Raw genomic sequence first — 24464 nt, forward strand, 5'->3', positions numbered from 1 at the left:
AAAACTATATAACACCTATTACGTGCAATAAAGAAAAAGAAAGAAAGAAAAGAAAGTCAGAATCTGAGTTTTACCTAGAAACACGCACGCAGTTGGGTTTCAACCACCCAGGTGGGGCCCGGGTCCAAAATTTAATATTATTATTTTATATATATATATATAGTTATAATATATTTTATTTATGTAATTGGATGCCATTCCAAAATCTTAGGCGTCCTTTCTCCTAATAAGCCTAACTGGCTTCACCCAACTAGTAACTATTCAATCCAAAAACTTAATAAAAACAATAAAAATATTCACAATAGTGATTGTATTTTAGCAAAAAAAAAAAAAAAAAACTATTTTACTACCAAAGAACCAAAAAATTACGTGTTATTAGAGAAGCGAAAACTAAATTTTTTGCAACTAAAGTAAACTGGTATAAATACAATATTTTATTAAAATTATATCTCTTCCTTCAATTAAAAAACTCAAATTCTCTTGCTTTTATTTTTTATTTTTTTAATGAGTTATTTATATTATTTTAAATGAAGTGATAAAAAAAAATATAACATTTGATATTGGGTGTATTGTAAAGTGATGTGGTAAAAGTTAAAATTTTTAGTACCATCACTGTGAATGTTCTAATTTTTTTTTTTTAAAAAAAATCCTAGTCAGCCTAGTATTAAAAAAAAAAATTTTATTTTGTTTTTGTTTTTGTCTTTGTTGGTAAATGATTGTATCTTAATGTATTTAGAAACAATGATTTTGAGTATTTATAATTTTTAAATACTATATAGATGCTTATTTGGAGTTTTTTTTTTCTTTATATTATGTTCCTGCTTGATTAAAATCCTAAGTCCGTCCGTGGTTTCAACCAAATTTTTAGATTCATATTATTTCTAGAAAATAAAATTAAAACATAAATAAACAACATGTTATCATTTAAATTATCATACATCATGCATTATATTAATAACAAAACATAAAAACAAATGAAAAAAAGAACATAATACAATATACAAGGCATCATACTAATCACAATACATAAAAAAAAAAAAAAAAAAAATAAAGCAATACATCCCACACCATATTAATAGCAAAACATAAAAAAAGAAAAAAGAAACAAAGTAGCAGCAGCAGAAGCAGCAGCAACAACAACAACAACAAAAACAATAATAAATCAAGGACGAGAAATATGGGTCATGCAAAAGATCTATACCTCACACATGTAGCACTTTACATGACTGTAGAGATCGGTCCATTGGTTAAAATTGACTACCATAGCTATATTTGTGAATCAATATCAATATGTCGAACAAAGGTAAGTTTTTTAGGCATTTTGGTGGAGAAACCTAAGACTAATGAAATGGTACCGAAGAGATCATAAAAAGAGTGAATAAAAAAAGTGAGTGTAACTGAGAAATTATGAGAAAAAAAAATTAGCATTCTAGCAACTAAATGTTATAAACTCAATCAAGTCCTTACAAAAACTGTTTTCACATTCTTTGAAACTCAAAAGTATTTTATAGTGATTTTGGCAAAGTTTCGCTATAGGTGAAAAAAGTGGGATCTTTTGAATGTGGATTTGGTGGGATATCCTGGCCAGCTAGTTGGCCAGGCTGATTGACTAAAGATGTGTACGCCACAACTTTGGTGTGTACGCCACAACTTTGGTTTGTATGCATCAAATAATCAGTGTACGCATATTAGGCAGTTTGCAAAATTGGCTAGAAATGGGATTTGGGGTAAACTTGGGTGTTATGTTCTTTTGGGGTTATGGAGTTTCACACACGATATTAATAATTTTGATATTAATTTGATTTTTTATCATTGAGATAGAGGATTTCGGAGTATAGGGCGAAACGAAATAGGATATAGCATGAATTATAACTTACAAACTAGAATGATGTAAAGGTGAAAACATAAGATTTTAAGCAAAATCCTTATTTGAACTAAAAAATGTTACCCTAAACAATTTATTGTTTCACACATTATTCTTTTTATAATTCTACCATTATCATTTTCAAAATCCAAACAAGTAGCAACCTTATGACTATAAAAACTAAATACTTCAAAGACATCAAAACAAACTACTGCTGTTCATAAAGAAAAAAAAAACGAACTACTGCTTTGCAACAATAGTACTGTCAGGCTTTGCTGGATTCTAAAGTTTTCTTATACTACCACCAACGCTATCACTATCATACATCTTCGGGTGATTGCGGCGCCAGATTCATTGTACAAGTGAAGCTGCCTAGAACTCCGGGCCTAATTGTGACAAGTTAGAGCACTTGCATCTGTAAGGGCAAAATAGTGCAAAAAAGAAAAAGTGATGAGATATACACATTTTGATCCCAAAAAAAAAAAAAAAAAACACACATATTAGTGGGTGTAAAATTATGTATAAATGCACAAGTGTTACAGTAACTGTGTATATATATGCACGGTTACTGTAGCTCATGCATATAATATTTTAGTATTTTTTTGATAGTGTTGGGTATGTGAGAGAGGAGTAGTGAGCGAGGAAATAATAAAAAATTGTAAAAGAATGAATATTTTATTAAATAAATGTGTAAAATAGATAGACTAATGTGAATGTTTTGTAAAAATTAGTATGTAAAATAAAAAAAAGTAGGCTTTTAGTGTAAAATAAAAGGAAACTTTTACACTTACTGATACGGTAAGATTGCCAAATTTGTTTCAAGTCATGGGCCATTAGAGCAAAAGCTTCCACTTTTGTGTATGTTTTCAGGGTTTTTGAAGAAATTGGGACTTCTGGTAATTTGGATATGTCATTGGAGGTAGATGTCAAAACCAATTCAAGAAGTTCTCCTCCAAAGTACTGATCTTTTTTAAGATGCTCAGCATGTTGAGTGTCAGATCCTTCACCATTATTGCTTGTATAAGTCCATACAGTGCCAGCTGTAATAAAGAATACCGCATCAATTGGGTCTCCCTCCCTAACAATGTAGCAGTGCTTGTTATAGAACATTGGTTGAAGAGAGTCGCAGATTTTGAGCAACAGTGGCTCATGCTCGGCCAACCCACTGTCTTTTATGATTTTCAGCTGATCAAGGAAATAAAAAAAAAATACTATAAGTTTGTGTATACCTCTTAATAATTTGGTAATTGAGTTTCACGTAATGCAAATTATCTTAATAATGTTATTACTATACTTACAATAAATTACATACTAAAAGCATGTCAAGCTTAATGCTTATATTCAGTCATTTGACAATTCATCAAAAAAATATTGAGTCATTTAAACACACACTGTAAAAACCAACTTTTATTATATTAACTAAAATTTCTACAATATCTATATAATTCCCCAAATAATTATTATTATAAGTAAAGGTGCTAAGAAATATTTAATATTTTATTTTTAAAAGTATAATGGTGAGAAAAAAAAAAAAAAAAAAAAAAAAAAACTTTTAGGTCAGCCTGTTTACTTCTAGTCGAATAACATTGTTTCCTTATAGGTACTCTATGAATGCATTTAGTAGCTAATTTTCTAGGCATAAAGAATACATTTTGAAAATTTTTTTTGGTTGTGTTTTTTAACTCTACTTTGTACTAGATTCTAAGAATATATTTTCCCTAACCTCTACAATTAATTCAGAACTGTAATTCTTATAAAAAATAAAATAAAATCAGAACAGTAATCCTTAGAGCTGACGATTCTCATTTCACCCACCCACGCCCAACTCGCAACCCACTGCTGTCTATGCTGCAAGCCCATACACATTCACGACTTTTGTGGAAAATTGTTCGTGCATAAATCTCTATAAATTGTTAAGAAATTGTGTAAAATTGTGCATAAATTACAAAAGTTATGAAAAAAATATAGACGTTAGGGGAATCACTTCGGCTTTTTTTCTTCTTCTCATTTTTGTACAAATTATCCAATTAAAAATGAGTTTTTTGTTATAATTTTTTCGTAGATCTAATTATACTAGCTCTAGCGTTAAATTTTTTTTTTTCCTTGTGCTTGATATATTATTTACTAAAATGATTAACATATCGTAGAAAATTTTAATAATAAATTATCATTTTATAAAAAAATATATTCTCAAAAAAGCATAATCAAACGCATTTTAATGAGCACAATTATTTTCTCACTTATTTGAGCATTATTTAAAACTTTTTTTTTGAGATCCATTATTTAAAACTTTATTTCTCCAAACAATGTATTTTGCAAATTTCGTTTGGTTAGAATTTGATATTACTAGAATTTCTATTTTCCAAAACTTACCAAACGTAGCCACGACCGTTCTTATGTACACAGTACACTAGTAAATTCTAAAATCTATATATTCAACATTTTTATTTAATTCTCAAATGATATTTTATTATTAGATTGAATCTGGTAGGATTTTACTATTAATTTTCAAAAATTAGTCTTTGTCATTATAAAATGTATATTAAAGCTAGTAAATACTTATTTCTTAACTGTTATTCAAGATTATAACCTAACTTACTAATGCAATAGATAACAAATATTTTTTTCATATGCTATAAAATTACACAACGGTCATAAAAATGACAAATTTTTTTCATGAGTATAATTACATAAATATATTTGGCCATAAAAGATTTTACCAATTGAACTAATTGAAATGCACAAAACTTACAAATTTTAGTTTTTAGGTTAAATGATATTTCTCTATGTTTTATTAACTATTCAATTAGAATATTTCCAAAGTGTAGTACATTGTCACCATGCATGGGACAAGCAGTTATTTAGCAAATTTATAAAGGTAATGAAACTCACATTCTTGAGCAGATCTAAGCAGATATGGCAGTTGACAGCGCTTCGAAGTTCAGGAAGAAGATCAGGGATAAGGGTCTCTACATGAACGTCATCGTCTGCATCATACTTCTTAGCCATGTGGTCAATAATCCTGTCCCCTGTTGTTCTATCAAATTTGTGTTCGTCCATCCATATTTTAAGGTTTTTTTTTCGTTTTCTCCACTTTTGTTCTTTTGTTGTTCTCCACTCCAGGTATATCTGTCGTCCCACTTCTGCTAGTCAGTTCAACTCGCCAAATCTTACTATGTTTAGGCATTAAAACTAATAATATTTTACAATTATACATCTCAATGTTCTACTTCCACACAACTTTTCTTTTTTCCATCTTCTCAAAAAAAAAAAAAAAAAAAAAACCCTTTTCTTTTCAAAAAAATAAATAAATGAAAAAAGAGAGATGTAGATAGGAAATGGGGTAGAATTTATAGACTTAAACAATCTTGTGGAGGGGAAAACGAAGGGAACAAGATTCAGCCAAAAAATTAAAAAAAGGGGTAAAGTACAAGAAAAACCTCATAAATTTATAATTAGGATATATTAAACTCCAGAATTTCAATTGAGATTTGAGACACTTTAATTAAACTCCTAACTTTTATAAATTTACATTTCACATGTGAGGGTGAAATTTGTTTGGAAGGATTTTTGTGTATATTTATGAAAGTCTTGGGTTTAATGAGTCCCATTTAAAAATGTAAGGTTTAATGTGTCCTAATGATAAAACTATGGTGCCCTTTTTATACTTTCCCCAAAAAGAAAATACTAACAACTCAATCACCAACTTGTGCAATATGCGAAAAGTTCCCTAAGGGTAACAACTAGTTGCTAGCTTGTGGAATATGCAAAAAAAAATACTAACCTATCTAGCTTCTAATGCAGAGAACACAACTTTGTTGATGGAACGCCATTTGCTGGAAGAAGTTATGTTAGTAACCCCACACTTCTTGTAAGATCCTCTTATCCAAATAATCTTATCCTTACATCCCTTCAATTAGTAGTTAAGTTCCAAGTAAAATAGATAGGATTAAATCAGTTACACATGTTGGGATTATGATAGAGTTAGAGCTATGTGTGTAGGGTTGTCCAACCCACTCGGTTACCCAAGCTAAGTGATAAACCCCACTAGATCCGAGCCAACTGCAACCTGACCTGACTACTCCAGTGGTTAGCAGAGGGTCTTTTCCTATAGAAATTAATGGTGCCAAGTCGGTTGCAGGTCTCCTTCCTCAAAAGCCAAAATACAAGAACTATTTGAAATATATATGAGTTTTCTGGCGAGATTTGCAAGATTTGGCAAGATCTTATTGGATATGATGAGATTTCTGTCAAATTTGGAGAAATCTCATCAGATTTTCACTGAATTTTGCCGTTAACTAGCCTACTTTTCTCCGTTTTCTAGATCCACAACTCCAACCAAATTGACCACCACTTGTTGAAGGTTCGATCTACCCAATTTGATCAACCTTTTTGGTCGGCGATGAGTTGAGATATGCTTCACCCGATCAGGTTGGGTCGAGTGTTGCTTGAGCCCAAACCCGATATGACCCAACCCATGGACAACCTTACATGTGTGGCCAATAATAGGAGAGCTTGAGTTGTATAAAGAGTGCAAGGAACCATAATTTGATATATCTTGAAAAAAAAATGTAATTCCTTGCTTGGTGCACTTCCTTTCTTTCTTAATATTTCTTTATGGAGTGTGACTATCTTGAATTAAGGCAATTCACATACGATTCCCATATATTTCCATACGCGATCCACCTATTCCCAATAGAAAAAACCAAGTTCCTAACAAGAAGTATAATAATAGCTTAATTTTGAATATTTATATCATTATTAGAAAGTATTATCATACTTATTTTTTGTTAATTCATGCATTTTATATTTGGTTTTAGAATAATATTGAATAATTGATTTTGTGCTTAAAATGAATTTTAATGCATGAATATGTCTTGTAGACACCCCATTTCATTATGACCTATACCCAAATCCCCTAGTCCCAATGACGAGAAAATCAGTCGCTACCAATATGATTAGCATCATGTATGGAGCCCAATGAGCATACAAACCCCAAAGTGGCTCAATATAGTTCAAGCCCAAGCCCAACTATGACTCAAGAATCAAGCTTAAAAGCCTAAAAGCCCATTTTGACCTAATTGGGCCAAGACTTACAAAAGGTGCGTACATTAGGTATTTGATGCGTACGCACTCAATCTGTGGCATACACACCATCTGGACAAAATCCTTAAATCACTTAATTTCTATTTCAGTGAGATTCTGGGGCAACCAGCCTGATCAACTGACTGCCCAAAAGTTTAACCTAATCCTAGATCTCAATTTTTCCTATATAAACCCCCATTTTCACCATCCAAATGGTCCAGATTTTCAATACCTACATAAACTTTGTTGAAATACCTCTAGAAGGGCAAAAAATGTGAGCATTAGATTGATTTTCAGCCATCTTTGGTTAGAAGATAATCTCCTGCTCATTTATGTTCAAAACTTCTAGTTGGTTCAAAGCTTCTAGTTGGTTCAAAGCTTTTCTAGCACACCACTTAGGGTCATTAAGCTAAACTTGACCGAACCATTCGAATCATTCCTCCACACATTCAACTGCGGTAGTTGATTTCAGTTGAGGGGCTGGTAATTAACATCACTGTAAATGCCATGAGGAGGAGATATGAATCTTTCCTATGATCCACACTTTTCCTTTTGATTCTTGTTTCTTTTATGTTTTTTCATGTGGTTTTAATGTTTTAATATGTTGCTTTTGTACCATAACATGCTTTTCTTTGGTTGTTTGATTCATTTTCTTCATTTTTCTGCAAATTTGTAAAAAAACCCTAATTTGCCTTAGGATGCGTACGCATGGGATAGGATGCATACGTACCAATACCCCTATGTACGCATGTTTTAGACGGCTAGGGTTCATGTTTTTGTTGTTTTTCTAGGAATCTATTTGAAGCCTAGATGTGCATGCCAATCTAGGTAGAAACTAGATTTCTTTCATTTACTTTTAATGCCATATTTTACTATCTTTCCTTATTTGTTTTATTTGCTTTGACTGTATATATGCTGTCATGTTTGTTTCCTTTTGTATCACATGTGTAATAAATCCAAAATACCCAAAATATCTTATTTTCTTTCCTTTCTTGTATCAAACCCTAATACGGTCTATCTCTTCTCTCTCATTCACTCTCTGATTTTGATTTGATCCTCATAAGGCAACTAAAATATTTAGAAATAATCAATGAAAGCCTTACAACTCATAAAAGCTTAAATACTTTCTAAAAAAATCAAAATCAATAGTCAATTAATATTCAATTCCTTTTGGAATTAGTTGACTATTCAAAGATAAGGAAAGTATCTTGACAAGCTTTAATGTTATTAAGGTAATTGATTTGAACTTACATAGTAACATAAAAGTTAAGTTAATTCTATCTTAATTAATCAAATCTTGTTCAAGCCTTAAAAAATGCAAGATCATTGATGACAAATCAAGACAAATCTAATTTTAATAAAGGGAAGATATCCACACATCAATGAAGACTTCACATCAATTTTAATGATCCCTTTTTGCATAAGACATAATCATCATTTGAGAGAAACTCACAATCTTGGTTGGTATCCATTTGCATGTGTGCGAGCACATGCATAATTGGGTATACACATGCACATACTTGGATGTTGATGTTTTGACCTCTATCATGTTTGTATGCTAATGCTTTGAGCTTGATGCCATGAGTTGTATGATTCTATACATGTCTATGCTTCCATGATCACATGTTTTATCTACTTTCCCTTGCTTGTCACACATGATACATAGGCTTAGAGCATCTCCAACAGGGCTGGCCATCTCCAAATTTTGGAGAGAAAAGCCACTGTTCACACAAAAACAGCCCTCCAACAGCCTCTCTATCTCCAAATTTTTTTTTTAGATTTGCTACAGTGACTCTCCAGGCCTGGAGAGCACTGTAGCAATCACTGTAGCTTATGCAAACATTATTTCTCCTTAAACTAATCCCGGTTGAATTAAAATTTTTTTTTTTTTCTCTTTCCTTCCTTTCTCTTTCTTCTTCACTCTCTTTCTCTCTTCTATATATCTCAACGGCTACAAAATGCAGAATACAATCCAAACACGAAAACAATTTTTCTCATAAACCAAATGAAATCAGAAAAAAAGAAAAAAGAAAAAAAGAGACCTGTTCATGAGCAAAAGAATTAATTCAATCTCAATAATCACAACCGATTAAAATTTTTAATTTTCACTCAATAATCACAACGGTAACAACAGAACTATTCTTGATCTTTTCTCTCAAACATCTCTAAACTCAGTCTCAATCAAAATACAAACTCAAATCACAATTTTAAAACTAATCAAATTAGAAAAAAAAAAGAAAAAAAAAAGAAAAAAAAGAAGCAAAGCTGACCCATCTGAGCCTTGGTGGGGAGGAGGATATGCGGTGGTGGGAAAAGGACAAGCGGACGATCTTCATGTGTGAGAGAGAGCTCCAGCCGAAGTGCTGCTAGAGAAGAAAAGAAAAAAGAAAAGTGCTCCTAGAGCTCCAGCCGAAGTGCTGCTAGAGAAGAAAAGAACAAAAAAAAAAAAAGTGCTCTAGAGAAAGTGCTAGAGAAGATAGAGATAAGGGAAAGGTGTGGAGGAGAAAAAAAGAGGAAAAAAGAAAAGAAAAGAAAAGAAACGTGTGGAGGAAAAAAAGAGATGAAAAATAAAAAATCCTAATTGAAAAATACTACCACAATATTTTTACAATATTTTCACAATAAATTTTAAGTAACAGATTGTTATTAGTTAATATTGGCGAGTAAAAAAATAATTTCAGTGGTGGGTTCAAATTAAAACTAGTAATAACTTTCCACATAAATTTTGTTGTGAAAGTATTGCGTAAAATGTTGTGAACATAGCACTTCTCATTGAAAAATATAGTTGTTAAAAAAAGAATAAATGATGATTAAAAAAGAATAAACAATAAATGAAAAAATAATATTTAAATGAGATAGAGAATGGGATAGAGAATCTGTTGGAAAGTGTATTTGAAAAAGTGGGTAGCTAAAAGCTAAATGTCACTGTTCATTCTCCAAACAGGCAAAAATTAGGCAAAAATTTGGAGAGGCTGCTGGAGATGCTCTTATACCTAGGCTTTAGATGCAATTGCACATCCATTTGGGCCTCTAAGATAGCTTACTTTCCACCAAGTTGAACAACGATATATGAAGGTCACTATAGCTAGGTAGGCTTGGGGTGCCTAACCTCTTCCCATCCTGTACCCTAACTTTGAACCTAGTCTAGTAGAAAGACCTTCATGGAGTCATGTTTTGGTTTTTGGACCTATAACCAAGTGGTGACTCCTTCATCTCTTTTTAAGAGACTTCGTATACTCTCAAGCTTGCGCTGGATTCAAATCTAAAATTGTTTTCAAGGAGATTGAGTGTAGCGTATCCTGCCTTTGCGAGAAGGAACCGACAAGCCAAAGTGCCATAAAGGGGGTATAAATCATGGAATTTACATGTCTTTTGTAGAGAATGAAATTAATTCTAGCAAGGAATCCTAATGGAATTTATTTTTACAAGGGAGATAATGAAGTTAAAGAAGGTCAACCTAATTAAATTTGAGTCCAATTGGAGCATGGAATCAAAAGAGATTTACATCAAATCTAAGTCCAATTTAGATTGGGATTCTAGACTACACAACATTTAGTTTTTTGGGCATAACTTTCAACTCTAATATTAATTTTGATGATTCAAGTGCTGGAGAGCTAACTTATAGGGCTAAAACTTTATAGTTCAATAATACCCCGATTCTAACTTTAAATGGGCCAAAAATGTTGGTTAAATGAAGTCTAAAAACTAGGGATTCTCTCTAAATGAGAATCCAACTTATAATAAGATTTCTTGGACAATTTAAAGGCTTTTTAGGAAAAACTCAAGAGGTAGCAGTCTTAGAAGGAGCGTTAGGTTTTCTTAAAGTTTATTTACAATTTTTAGAGTTTTATTTGGTGTAATGACTTGATAGAAGCCTTGCTAAGATAAAGGGTGAAACCCAACTATTTATTGGTATGTTCATGACAATAATTTTATCGTTCTAGTGCTTATGTTCTTGTGTTTTTTATTGATTTAATTATCTAGAATAGTGATTGTTTCTGTATATTCTTTGATTTATCATAGACTTCGGCATGTTAGATGCTTAAAATTTCCTATGAATTAATTCACTAGTTTTGTTTTGCCTAAAATGAATCAAATTTTGGAAAACTAATTCTTGATTTCTAATTGCTAAATCATCAAACTAAGATCATGCTTCGTATGAATTTTAGTTGAGTTATAAAATAATATTGTTAAGATTACCAATGGTTGTGCTATGTGTGAACCCTTAAACCTTAGTGTCTTAATATATTGTTGTTTTCCCTCATTCTAAATTTTCTTTACCAAACCCTCAATCAAAATTTCTCTTACATTAAATTTTATTGTTTTTAATTTTTAATTTATCTTGTGTTTTGCTAATAAATTCCTTTTCCTTATGGATTCGACCTCAAACACACTGAAATATTATTTTGTGACTCTTGCACTTGGGAGCATTATTTAAGTCACAACATGGTATTAGAGCAGTTGATCTTGAGATGATCGAATTCATTGCACCGCATCAAAGTTTCATGGAGTTACTGAAACTCAAATGTGGATATTCTTTTTGATGGCTTCTCAAGGTCTACAAATTCTTTGCTCTTGACAACACTCCACCAGTTCTCATGGTTCTCATTGCCTCTTATTATATGGAAGGAGAGGTGTTGAAGTGGTTTCAAGGCGTGGAGGCATCAGGCTTATACACAAATTGGGTAGATTTCATATGCACCCACAATATTAGTTTTGAACACCAATCCTTTCTGCATCAATGGAGACTACCACCCAAGAATCCAAATGCAAGAGCTTGTGAATTACATGACGGAGAACCAAGAACTAATCCTTGATGCACCCACTCAAGAGTCCAAAATTCAAGAATTAGAAATCCAAGTGTCTTTGATCCAAGAATCAAAGATGTAAAAGCTGATAATTCAAATGGTTAAAGAATCACATGAGGTATTGAGAATTCAAAGATAATCCAAGGTCCAAATAACTAATGAGAATTCAAAGACAATCTAAGGCATCAAATGATGTCATGGATGACGTTATAAGAAGCTGGCGTAGTTCTACGGCATGTGGCAGGAGTGTGATGGCAACAGCGCGTGTAGGACTTCCAGGTGGCACATGAGAGCGCTTGTAGGGTCGGATGAGGGCCAGATTTTTAGGTTTTTGTAGATCGGTGAACAACAAGGCCTACATGGCGGTGTGTGTGACCATAATTCGATGAAGGAGTTGAGAATCCTTGACGGTGCGTGTGAGGAGAGTCGGAGCTTGTGTCTGTGCGTGGAGGCGCGTGCAGTTGCCATTTGGGACGAGTTTCTTGGGTATTGGTCACGGTAGGCCGTTGAGCATGTCTGTGTGGTTGATTTTGTTAGGCGAAGGCTATTGGGAGTCGTGCATTGAACGGAGAGATTGTCGCTACATCACAAGTCCAATTGGGTATTGGAGTAAGGGTTCAACTGTAGATTGGTATTAGGTACTAAGATTCCTTTTACTTGTAACCGCTTGTTTTGATAATAGTGAATTCTCGGGAGTTATGACCTTACATTCACCCGGTGGGGTTTTGCCTTAGTAGTTTTCCTTATTCGTAAACAAATCACCTGTGTCAAATTTATTTTTTGTTGCATTTAACTTAGTTGGTGATTTGTTTGTGCTACCACGCTTATTGCATGTAATTGAATCTAATTAATTCACTTAGCTAATTAATTGATTAATTTACCAAAGGGGTCAATACATTTTTGGCCTATCATAAAGAAATAATAACATACCAAAGATAGAAATTCCAAGTGTAGAAAAGTTTTCACAAAAAAAGAAGTGAAAGGAAGGGATTGGGCACTCACCTGCAAGTTTCCAATGAAATAAAGAAATAATAACAGACCAAAGATAGAAATTCCAAGTGCAAAGATGTTTTCCCATATGTAGCTACTTGTTTGGAGGTTTGACCCAAAAGAACTGCAAAATACCACAACAATAATGTATGAGACACTAAGCTTAAAAATTTCGAACTAAAATTCAAAAAATGAGAATTCACGAAAATTTAGGGGAAATATATAAGTTAAAGAGAAAATGAAAGATCTATATTTGGGCCTTCAAAGTAAGAAAGCAGGATCAAGATCACATGTTTATGGCTTTTGGACAAATAGGAACTCCAACCCCATACACAAGAGCAGTTGTTAATTAAGGATGGGGCTCAAGCCCATTACATCCATGAGAGAAGGAAGCATGAATGCGACACAATTAGAGGAAATTAAGGAAAGAATGAAAAGCAAAAAGAAGACAATGGCTACAAACTTCTTTTATATCTTTTTATCGGATGTGAATTTTGACAAATCCATCATTTGATTTCATTTTCTTATTATGTCCTCAATGCTTGTAAACTTTCAAGAAGATTAAAAATCAATAACTATATCAATAATTAAATGTTTAAATTTCAAATTTTTATAATCTTAAATTATGCATAAATTTTTTTTTATAAATTGAATAATAAATAACATCTTATTTGAACGAAATATAACATATATGTTAAGAACATGAATATTGGCTTTTGATACTGTAATGTAAATAGTGGTAATGAAGGTTGAAGTATCTATTCACTATACAAGACAATCTTGACAATGCAAGAATGAAGGCTCGGTCATGTGAGATTGACAATCAGGGAAAAAAAAAAAAAACACTTAGAAGACTCTTAAAAGACTCTCGGTCAACTGATAGCCTATTACAAAATTTTCGAGATTTGCTTCTGGATTGTTTGCTTGCGGCACTAAATCAGTGTGGAGACTAAAGGCTAGTTCAGCAATTGCAGCAAAAGCGGTAAGCTATGATACATTGTCTATTGTGCTGGAGGTCTAGTGACTTAGTTTCTATCTCAAAAATCTTTATGGGTAATTATTGTATGGGTTACAATCGAACCCAACATGTTTTTTAAAGTGATATTTTTTTAAGTTGGTTATATGATTTTAGGTAAGTTGATTCTGTTATAGAATAGTCATAATTTTTAATTCTTTATTGAATCACTTTCTTTGTATGCTTGACTTATATTAAAATTTTTTATTGTAGATAAAAATACTAACAAAATTACTTGCCAACTTATAAAAAGAAGAAGCCTTTTGGTCAACTTATAAAAAACCAATTGCTATAGATTAGCTCATACACACAGAAAACAGGGGAAGTCAAGATATAGAAGAACAGAGCACGACATGTAGTTAGTTGCTATATAGGACTTGTAGTTTAGTTAGTAGTATATTGTATATATGTTTCACACGTGCCAACTACTGTTAGTAATACACGTGCCAAGAGCTGTTAGTATTTTAGTTTTTCTGATTAGCACATTTTATGGGAGTTAGTTAGAGTTAGTTACTTCCTTTAGCTTGTATATATAGATTAGCTTCTGTAATCCTAATTAATGCAATGAAATCATTTTTCCCAAATTAGTTTTTCACACAACTTGAAGTTTGGTTCTTGAGGTACAATTTATATTAAATATTTATTTATTCTTCTTTACCTAATATGTTATATTTTATTCTTTAAATTTTTTTTTGTTTATTTATCTTTCTAAATAATTGAACTTTATTATTATTTTACATGCAATAAGAAGAGGTGCAACTGAGAAGGTTGATAACTTGACATAGTTCACAAACATTAGCATTTTCTTTATGTTATTTTAAGGTGATGATATCATTACTCATTAGTGAACATTGGATTGCGTAAACTTAGAAATCAATGTATTAGTTACGTTTTATTTAAACTGTTTTTGTTTTTGGTTCTCTTTTTTTCTTTTTCCTTTTTTAGTTATTTGCGATCTCTTATTTGTATTGAAAGGAACTAGAAAGACAATAATAATATGATCATATTATTATTATTATTATTATTGCATGTTAAAAACTACTAGTTAACTTATAATATGATTAATCTGACTTGCTTGCAAACTGTTTAAGTTCGATTTTTACCCGAACAGGATCTTTTCACCTTACACGACCCTTAAGGATACATTAGATTATAAAATACTTAATATATATATCTTGAGTTGTGCTTAAAGTACTATTTTATAGTACTACAAAGACATATATATCTATATTAGGAATATAATATAGCCAAAGAAAAGAAAAAAAAAAAAAACCAAAGCATCTTCAGGATAAAAGCAAACCATAATTCTATTAGTAGCAAACTTAAAAAATCCTGTGAACTTCTAGGATGATCCAAATCTATGAAAATTCGTTAAGAACTCAATTCATGGTTCAAGTATTTCTTTCTATTGTGATCCCAATGTTCACTAGGAAATTCTATTCTACTTGACGATTTTACCATGTAAGAAATAAAGAGTAGAAGTTAATGATATTTTTATTTAATGAGATCATTAATAAAACTAGGAGAAACTAATAACTATTGGAAAACATTATAGGTATTACAAGTTTGGGTAAATTGCAAATTACACCCCTAAAGTTTGGGGTGATTGGATTTTACACCGTGAAGTTTCAAAATTTAGATTTTACCTCCTATATTTTAGAAGTGTTTGGATTTTACTCCGTAAAATTTTGGGGTGTTTGGATTTTATATCCCAAAGTTTTAAAATTTGAGGGTGTAAAATCCAAACAACCCTAAACTTTAGAGAGTAAAATCCATGTTTTAAAATGTCAGGTTTTAAAATTCAAACACCAAAAACTTTAGGGGGTAAAATCCAAAGTCTAAAATTTCAAGGTGTAAAATTCAATCACTCCCAAACTTTAGGGGTGTAATTTGCAATTTACCCTACAAGTTTTATTACATATAATATAACTTACAAACTTATATGCTAATGAATGTGATCGGTAGGTTCTAACCACCTCATAATTGAATATTTGAATTACCTTTTTATTATTGGTGACACTTCAATTTGTATGCTTAATGTAGTAAACTTGTAGTACATATTGCATGTAGCACTACTCATAATTATTTTAGTTTCAATTGTGTGCAAACAACAAATTTAAGAATAGATTAAAAAGCCATAAACCTTGTAACTTTAAACAATGTTACATCACTCAATATTTTTATTTGAAAGCAAATTTTAACAAATCCATCGAACCATCTTTGAATTACATTATTTTCATAAATTCTTCATACTTACAAAAATTCAAGGTGATCAAAGATCAATAGTCATTTCATTAATCAATTATTTAAAATCAAGTTTTTTTTTTTTTTGTTTAAAATAATGTATAAAATATAAATTTATTAATCGAATACTAAATAACATCTGATTGACATGAAAATTAACATGCATGTTAAAGAACATATAGAACCTATAATCCAACAATGAGATTTTCAGAATATGAATTCAATAATAAATTATTAAGTTGTGTAATATTTTTAAAGTTACATCATGTGTAACTTGAACTACATAGCGACTTATATATTTTGATATGGAATAGTAAAGGGTGTATCATGTGCAGACCTTAGATTTCGCATGCCCCACCAGAAACAGTAAAATGCTTTTGGCAGAAAACCTGTGGACTCTAAGCTTCCAGATCGACGGGCTTCAAGAAATATTCCAAAATCAAAGGTACTTCTTGGCTTTGGTGTATCAATAGGGCAGAAATCATCTAATAAAGAGATATTTCTAAAACTGTGGTCACAGTTAAAAGAAATTTCAACCCCATCACTATGAATTTCATAAGCTTTGTGCCAGCAAGCCGCTAGTCGTTGGGTAGAGAAAAAGTACCAAAAGGCTCCCAATACCTAATTGATTAGATTATCATTATAAATTAGTAAATTTTGCAGATATCGTAACCAAAGGTTAATAACCATTACAACTATAACAATAAGAGAAAAAGAGAATTGTATGGATATGAAACTACTACTTAAATTATTCTCCCTTTCAAAACAAAAAATTTTTTTCTCAATAAGCGAATCAAGATATTTCTCTAAACTTTACCAATGGATGGAAACGTCTCCCTTTCAAAAAAAAATTTTTTTTCTCAATAAGCGAATCAAGATATTTCTCTAAACTTTACCAATGGATGGAAACGTACTTCGCATAGATTAGGCACAAAGGCATCCAAAGCACAGGGACGGGATGTGTGTACTTGGAGCCTTCACAATTAGGGATCACACCAAACAAGCCTATATATAGAAGCTCATACAGACAATCTTGAAAAAAAAATAATAAAAAAATAAATCCCACAAAAGGGTATTGCCAAATGGTGAGATGCAAGGTTCCCATAGACAGTAGTGCAAGCTAAGTTCTAAAAAATGAGCATACAAAGTTGAGATGTGGTCCTTATGGATGGCATACATAAGGCTCATGGATGACATGTTGACAAAGAAAAAGTCCATAAGGCAAAGGAGAGCAAATGCGACTTGTTTGTTGCCTAACAAGAGGCAAAGATTCACAAGTGAGGGGAAAGATTGTTGGGTATACATATATAAGTGAAGTCTCATATTGAATAATAATGAGAATGGTAAGTAGTTAATATAACACAATTAGGCCCATACCCATTGGTTTAAGCCAGCCTTTTGAGTCAAGTGTTGTCCCTATATATATGTTGTATTAACTACCCATTTTGAAGCTTTCCAAGGTATGATCTCCCCAACACAACTCTTACACGAGATAGCACCTTCTAAGTTTCATTCTTGAGGTATTTCTTCAAAAATATTAATCTAGGTAATTCTAAAAATTAATAAAATGAAACATTCGTAATTTTTATTTTTCTTTCTTTTTTGGATATTTCTTCAATATATGATTTTGATTTAGCAAGGTTGGTTGGCTTAGATTTTTTTGAGAAGAAGGTTGATTTGGAATTTAGATATTAAGAAAGACAACAATACATTGATAAAAGAATCAACATTTGCGAAGATTAAAAATAAAGAATATGAAATTACTACGTAAGCAAACTTACATGACCAGCAAGGATGTATAGAAATAAATTCAATGAAGCTGTGATCCATAGGGAAGCCTTATTAGTTTTCCCTGCGCGTTTGAGTTGCTTCCAGTATCGGTAGATTTGGAAAACTCTTGGCCCATATTGCAAAAGAATTACATAGTTCAAGATTGTTATATTTGAAGATTTTTTCTGTCTCATCTCTGAAAATATGCTTGGCATTACCACCTGAATGGATTACAACAAGTTTTGTTTTTAGAGTCAATGGATATAATCTAATTATGTGTAGGACGGTGATAATTTAAAGAAAAAATAATTATGTGTGTATTAGATTTTTTTCAAATTCACATTTTGATTTATTACTAATCTATTTGAAATTTTTTTATTAAAGGAAAATATTTTTGTTGTAAAATAAAAGTAGCTTAATATTCCTTATCCAAGAAAAAATTTAATGTTTTTTGTCAGTTGAAAATTACGTGTTAGATCTTTATAATATAGGTAGTTAGGTACTGCTATTAAGAAATAGGAATTAGAAACATTGGCATGGTTGTCAAAATCGCGATTTAGATCGTAAGATCATACGATTTTACGATCTTACCTCACCAAAACGTTTAGAATCGTAGTAGGATCGTAAAAATGGTAGGAATGTATGTAGGATCGTGCAGGATCGTAGGATCGTATGGGATCCTACCGATCTTACCAAAACATGTGTTTTTGGATTTCATATTTATAATTAGCTAGTTTACCTTAAAATGAGAATTTTATTTTGGATTTCAGATTGTAATAAGCTAATTTTCATTTGCTAACTAGCTTAACTTATTTTGGATTTAGAACTTAGAAATTGGAAAATATTTTCAATATGTGTCAATAATATCTTGGTACTTAGTTGCTAATTAAACATGTACTAAAATTTTTAGATACATTGTGTTAAAACTTAAATTTATTTGTTTCGATAATATAGACGTAACGATGTAGGGCATGCAAATTATATTATATGATGCAAATCTTTTTTTTTTTAATGGATGAATTCATATTTTATGTGATTACTCAACGTATAAAGTCACTATCAATGTATTTTTTTGCTTAAAATATGAAAATAAGTAGAATCTTACAATCTACAATCCTACCTACCTCCCGTGATCCTACGTAGAATCTTGATTTTGACAACCTTGAACATTGGTACAGTGTGACTATATTTGAAGTAGTGGTGATGCCATAAATTATTTCATGGGGTCGAATATAAATATAACGATTAGTATTTTTTTTTCTTTGAATACATTGTATTCCTACTATGTGTAGTTGGATATGTAACATTGTGCTATAAACAAAGATCAAAATATAAATCAAGTATTTTATTATCCAAAGTTGTACTACATAAAATATACCTATTAAACTTCAACAAACTTGAGTCAAGAATCAAGATTGACAAAATAGATTCAATATCTTTAATTTATCTTTAATCAACTATCATTTTTATGAGAAGGAAGCTCAATTCTTTTTCTTTTTTCCATTTTATTTTAATATATATTCATTATAAATTTACGAATACCGAATTATTAGTATATACATGCAACTCATCAACAATATATAGGATCGTGACTTTATTCAAATTAATATTAGAAACCATAGACTTGATATAAAATTTATATAATCAAACAAATAATTTTATGGATAAATTATACCTTTGGTCCTTGAAATTTTGTGTAATTTTAATTTTCGTCCTTCAAAATTAAAATGCTTTGGTTTGGTCCCTAAAATTTAAGGTAAGTTTGATTTATATCCCTTAAATATGAGAATGGTTCAATTTTGGTTCCTTAAATATTTGGTTGATTCGTCTTGGTCCCTCAAAAATGGGGTGCCTCAACCCCCATTAGTAATGAATAAAAAATGGAGAGACCAAATTATCTCATTTTAAAATTTTACTGACCAAATTAGAACTTTTTAAATTGCGAGGACCAAAAACACCAAATTTCATTAACCGAAAGTATCATTTAGTCATAAGGATAAATATCTAATAATTTAAAATAAAAAATTGGACTACACATACACACATATATAATTAATATCTGTTTAGGCATTAAAAAAATGGCCGGGGGGGGGGGGGTGTGGAGGATTGGGGGTGCACCTACAGTGGCTCCGCCATTGGTTTGATTTTTTTTTTTTTTTTGAGAAGACCATTGGTTTGATAGTTGAAAGATATTTTATACTAGTTTTTGGTTTAAAAGATTGTAAAGTTATGGTTTTTACATAATATTTATCTTGTCTATATTTCATGACAAAAAGTGTTGTAATTTCATTAATTTATTTCCTTATATTTTGTGGAATTTAATTGTAATGAGTTTAGTATTAAGTTGGTTTAGATTGCTCAAGACAGTTGATCTCGTGACTTGCTCATGACTGGCTTGGGACTGTAGCACCTATGAAAGGCCATGTGAGGAGCACTTGAGGAAGTTCAACAGTCAATCTGTTTCACGAATCACTCGTAACTTGGCCAACTCGCGAGATACATTGACCAGCTGGATTTAAGTGTGACTTTCCAACCCTTCATCCATACTATACCTTCATTACTCACAAAATTGTGAGGAGGCTATCAAAGAGAAAACCCCAGAGATTGGTTTCCACAACACCCACATCTTAGAGAGAGCTACTCATCCTTAAGTGAAAATTCCTATTTAGTCTATTCTCCTCCCCTCTCCCATTGTTATACCTTGAGAGGAGTTTGTACTCAAATACAACCGACACTCATTCAGAGTGTAGAGAGTGTTTTGGAGCGTGGAAAGTATTGTGGGATATAGGAAGCTAGTGAAGACAAGGTTTAGTAAAGTCCGTTGGTAGCTAGAGCTTGGTGGGCTCAGGTACTTAGGATAGATTAGGCTTGGAGGGTCATTTTGGTTATCCTTGTACTCAAACTTCATTTTGGCTTAGAGGGTTGCAGAAAAGTTTTCCTCTTTGATAACACATCGCGTGTTATCTTGGACTTTAGTTTCTTTTCCCTATTGCCTTTACATATTTGCCTTGCACTTATATGTTCATCCATGCAATTGTTGAGTGTTTTGATTAATTAATTTGATAATTACGTATATTCACAATTAAGTGTGTTTAAATTAAAATTAATCAAGCCTTAATTAAAATTGGGGGTCTTAATTAGCTCTAGCATTTAGACTATCGAGCTTTCAAAGATACACACATGTGTGACTTTAAGAGTTTGTATTTTATTGATAATAATAAAAAATTATTATCGAAAATATGTTTGATTGTAAATGCTTGTATATGTAATCATGAAATTTGGTTAAATTTTTTGTAATTAATTTCCAGTTTAAGCGAATGTTCTTAAGAGTATTTCTAAATTGGAACTTCAAATAAATAAAAACAAGTCATTTAAGAAAATAATATAACATAAATACAAAAAGTCAACTGGTAAAGTTAATTTTTGCATTAGATGTATTTTTTTGGCTTTGGAGTACTAAGGCATTTAAGAAAACAATTTTTGCATTAACCCGGTTGAACAAATTGGTCTGGTCCAGTTATGAAAACAATGCTCAATTATAAGTACTCAATAATTTTTTGAAGGCTTACGTCAAAAAAGAAAAAAAGAAAAAGAAGAAGTGTGTGTATATATATATAAAGTCTTTTTTGTTAGTTCCAAATTACTAGAAAAATAAGCGAAAATATTATTTTTCCAACTTACAATGTAGCTAAAGTCTCCATTACCTGTGGAATAGGCAGAATAACTAGAACGTTGAACATGGACCATAAGTGCCTTCGACCATTTTCCCGACCTGTGGTATTTGCCTTCGACCCTCGCTCCTTGTAGGATTTCACTACAAAATGCACTAGGTAAACGACATCGGTGACCGATCGCGAAACAATAGCTATGGTCCACAGCACTTCGTTTAACCCAATGCACTTTTTGTCTTCTTTGATCACGGGAACGTAAAAGAACAAGGGATCCAGTGATACTGCAAACGCGCGAAACAATACAAGTATTTCTTCATACCATTTAAGGAACAAATCTACCAATGGCTTAAATGTTGACTTTGAAGCAGATTCAACAACTTCGCTTGGACGACATTGCCCCTCGATATCCTTATTCTCATTCCTGACCAAAGACCTGGCAAACATAAAAATTAGAGGTTGCCTTAAAAAAAAAAAAAAAAAAAAAAAAGCTATCAGATATTCTGTATTAGGATCTTCTTAAAAAAAAAAAAAAAAAAAAATAATTATGTATTAGGACAGTTATGTCGACTTTGTACACCTTAAACTAATATAAGCTAACCTTACTCAACTTTCAATCTATAACGTGTGTTCTATAATGATGGTTCTTTATCATTAAGTTAAAATTCTAATTAGTTTTTGGTGTAAGTGAAGATCGAATTTCAAATTTTTTATTCAATAATAAGAAATTTTACCAATTGACCTAACTGAAATTCATTATTTATTAAAAATTAAAACATCTCTATCATTAATTCTATTTACAAGAAAGCTAGATTTTTATAACTAAGTACATGCACACTGATTTCTCTCTATTTAAAAAAAAAAAAGGTTTGGAATGGAATTCCTCATATTTAAAAAGTTTGGGATTGGAAAGAGGCTAATCCACCCCAAACCTAACCAATTACCACTCTTATGCACATATGAAGTTGAATTAGTGGAACCGTATATATGTTTTCTTTCCAGACTCCCACTCTTTTGCACAAGATGATTGGAGTGCATTATTTTGGAATTTTATAGAGCAATTAGCATTAATAATATGTTGAATTAAAGAAAATATTATAATAATTTAATTCAAATTGAATAATAAAAATTACTTTGAATTAACTTGGCAAAAGCATATGTAAATTCGAATTTTTATCAATACTTCTGGTAATAAATAGCATAAGGCTGCAGCATTTTCTTCTTAGCTAAACATTTCTATCAGCAGTCAATTACTTGGTTTTCGAATCATGGTTCAACTTGGACTACTATGCTTTGGGGACTCTGCTCTCTAGCCGGTGAATTATTTTTCAATTTTGAGTAAGGTCAAAATTATTCATATTCACTATTTAATTTCAAATGATTTTGTTTTGTATGCATCTAACCCAACCCGACCCGACCCGACCCAACCCGCTTATATTTAATATATATTTAAATTTTAATAAATATTTTTAAAAATATTTTTTTAAATTTTTTTTACCCCTCTTCTCAAATAAAACCCAAATCTTTAGTTCTTCTCTTATAATTTGTGCTGATTTGGTGTTATACTCAGTAGTATTTGGTTATAAATTTGCTCTTATTTGTAGTGATAGTGTTCTAATTCTCAATTTAATGTTAATAATAGCAATTAAAAAAAAAATCTGTCCAAACCATGGGTCTAACTCGATCCACATGGGTTAGGTTGGATCCCTGTGATGGATTGAATTGGGTTGAATTTTTGTAACCCACTATGATGGATTAAGTTGAAAAAATCCTTCAACCCAACCCATACACACCACTAGGTACTAGTAAGTACTAGTGGCAAACAGAATAGAACAGACATACAAAATCTTCTTGAAAAATGTTTTAGCTGAGAGCCGAATAATAACCAATTTATTTATTAAAGAAAACAACAACAATTTAGAACTAAATTTGTTAGATTATTGGCCAAAAGAAAAAAGAAAAAAAAAAGGTTATTGTTAGCACAGTAGAGAAAAAGAAACTACCTCTCAACGTTCTCTGGCGATGGGCTACGATTACTCATACCTAAAGCTTGTCGATGATCCAACCTCCAAAACAAAGAACCAATCTCTGAACTATGCTTACACAACCCAACGAGCTTTACAAAAAAAAAGGTATTAATTTTGATCCCTGGAGAAGTGTAAAACAGAGATTAGACAATACTAACAAATTTTTCATTATTTCAAAGTGCAACAATACTAATGAAAAACAAGGCTATTGACCTAATTGTTCAAAAATATAATAAAAGTAAACAAAAAGTATTTATAAATATTTTTTTTGGAGTTATAAAATACTATCACTAAATATATATCTCCTTAGTGGTTAGTTGAAAATATGATAAAGTTGGCTTGGTTGAGACTGCGTGGTCTATTGGTCTGGTATTGACCTTAGCATACCCTCTCGTTCTTTCTTGGGTTAACGGAACGAATACTTGTTCAAGAAAAAAAAAAATAAAAAAATAAAAAGGTAACCCCTAATTGAGAAAGAGAATGCGTAATTGAACCTGATCACAAACTCAAGTAGCATGCATTTTACAAGGCGGAACAAGAGGGAAGGGAATCTGGACAAACCAAAGAGTTCCAAAAATTGGCTTTCTTATAGAATTTTAAGAGCATGCGAAGGTGCAGAAGCAGCTGCAAGAAATAAATAAGAGTAACTCCCGTCAACATGATCTTAATTGGTGAGTGATATGAACCATTCACACTGGTCAATCCCTCAAGTCTTCCTGTGTTGTCTTTTTCACCAACCAATAAAATATGGGTGGAAAGGGACGGAGCTAGCAGAGTTTTAATGGAGGGGGCCAACGTATAAATTTTCAATTTTAATGAAAATTCAAATTAGTATTTATTTAATATTAACAAAATATCATAAAATGAAAAGATATAAAATAATTGTTTTTTTTTTTATGTACAAAATATTTAGTTACAATTATATAGTATCAGATTTGCAACTATATATACGTATATCTCTTACGGGCTTTACAACCAACTTGGCAACTTTAA

General features: G+C 31.3%; 1 protein-coding gene across 2 annotated transcripts; it reads right to left on the minus strand.

Annotated features, from left to right (window-relative positions):
* Positions 1-1990: 1990 nt before the first annotated feature.
* Positions 1991-24128, minus strand: LOC126705459 (cyclic nucleotide-gated ion channel 1-like). Of its 2 annotated transcripts, XM_050404485.1 has the most exons (9): positions 23966-24127; positions 23448-23592; positions 21481-21880; positions 17788-17997; positions 16344-16627; positions 12760-12871; positions 4757-4993; positions 2656-3049; positions 2007-2279 (listed from the first exon to the last, which is right to left on the minus strand). In XM_050404485.1, exons 2-9 carry the CDS (start codon positions 23483-23485, stop codon positions 2251-2253), a joined length of 1704 nt encoding a protein of 567 aa, XP_050260442.1. In that variant the 5' UTR covers positions 23486-23592; positions 23966-24127; the 3' UTR covers positions 2007-2250. The 2 variants fall into 2 exon arrangements, with proteins under 2 accessions (XP_050260443.1, XP_050260442.1); XM_050404486.1 differs by lacking the exon at positions 17788-17997 and having other exon boundaries at positions 1991-2279; positions 23966-24128.
* Between the last annotated feature and the right edge of the window lie 336 nt (positions 24129-24464).

This window comes from Quercus robur, chromosome 11 (genome assembly GCF_932294415.1).
Source record: "Quercus robur chromosome 11, dhQueRobu3.1, whole genome shotgun sequence".
In the NCBI taxonomy this organism is placed as follows: Eukaryota; Viridiplantae; Streptophyta; class Magnoliopsida; order Fagales; family Fagaceae; genus Quercus; species Quercus robur.

Coding starts and splice junctions, on each gene's coding strand:
- LOC126705459 (XM_050404485.1), bottom strand. CDS start 23,485: ATGAGTAATCGTAGCCCATCGCCAGAGAACGTTGAGAG. Junction 16,628..17,787: donor TATACATCCTTGCTGGTCAT/GTAAGTTTGCTT, acceptor CTAATCAATTAG/GTATTGGGAGCCTTTTGGTA. Junction 12,872..16,343: donor TGGGGCATGCGAAATCTAAG/GTCTGCACATGA, acceptor GGTATTTTGCAG/TTCTTTTGGGTCAAACCTCC.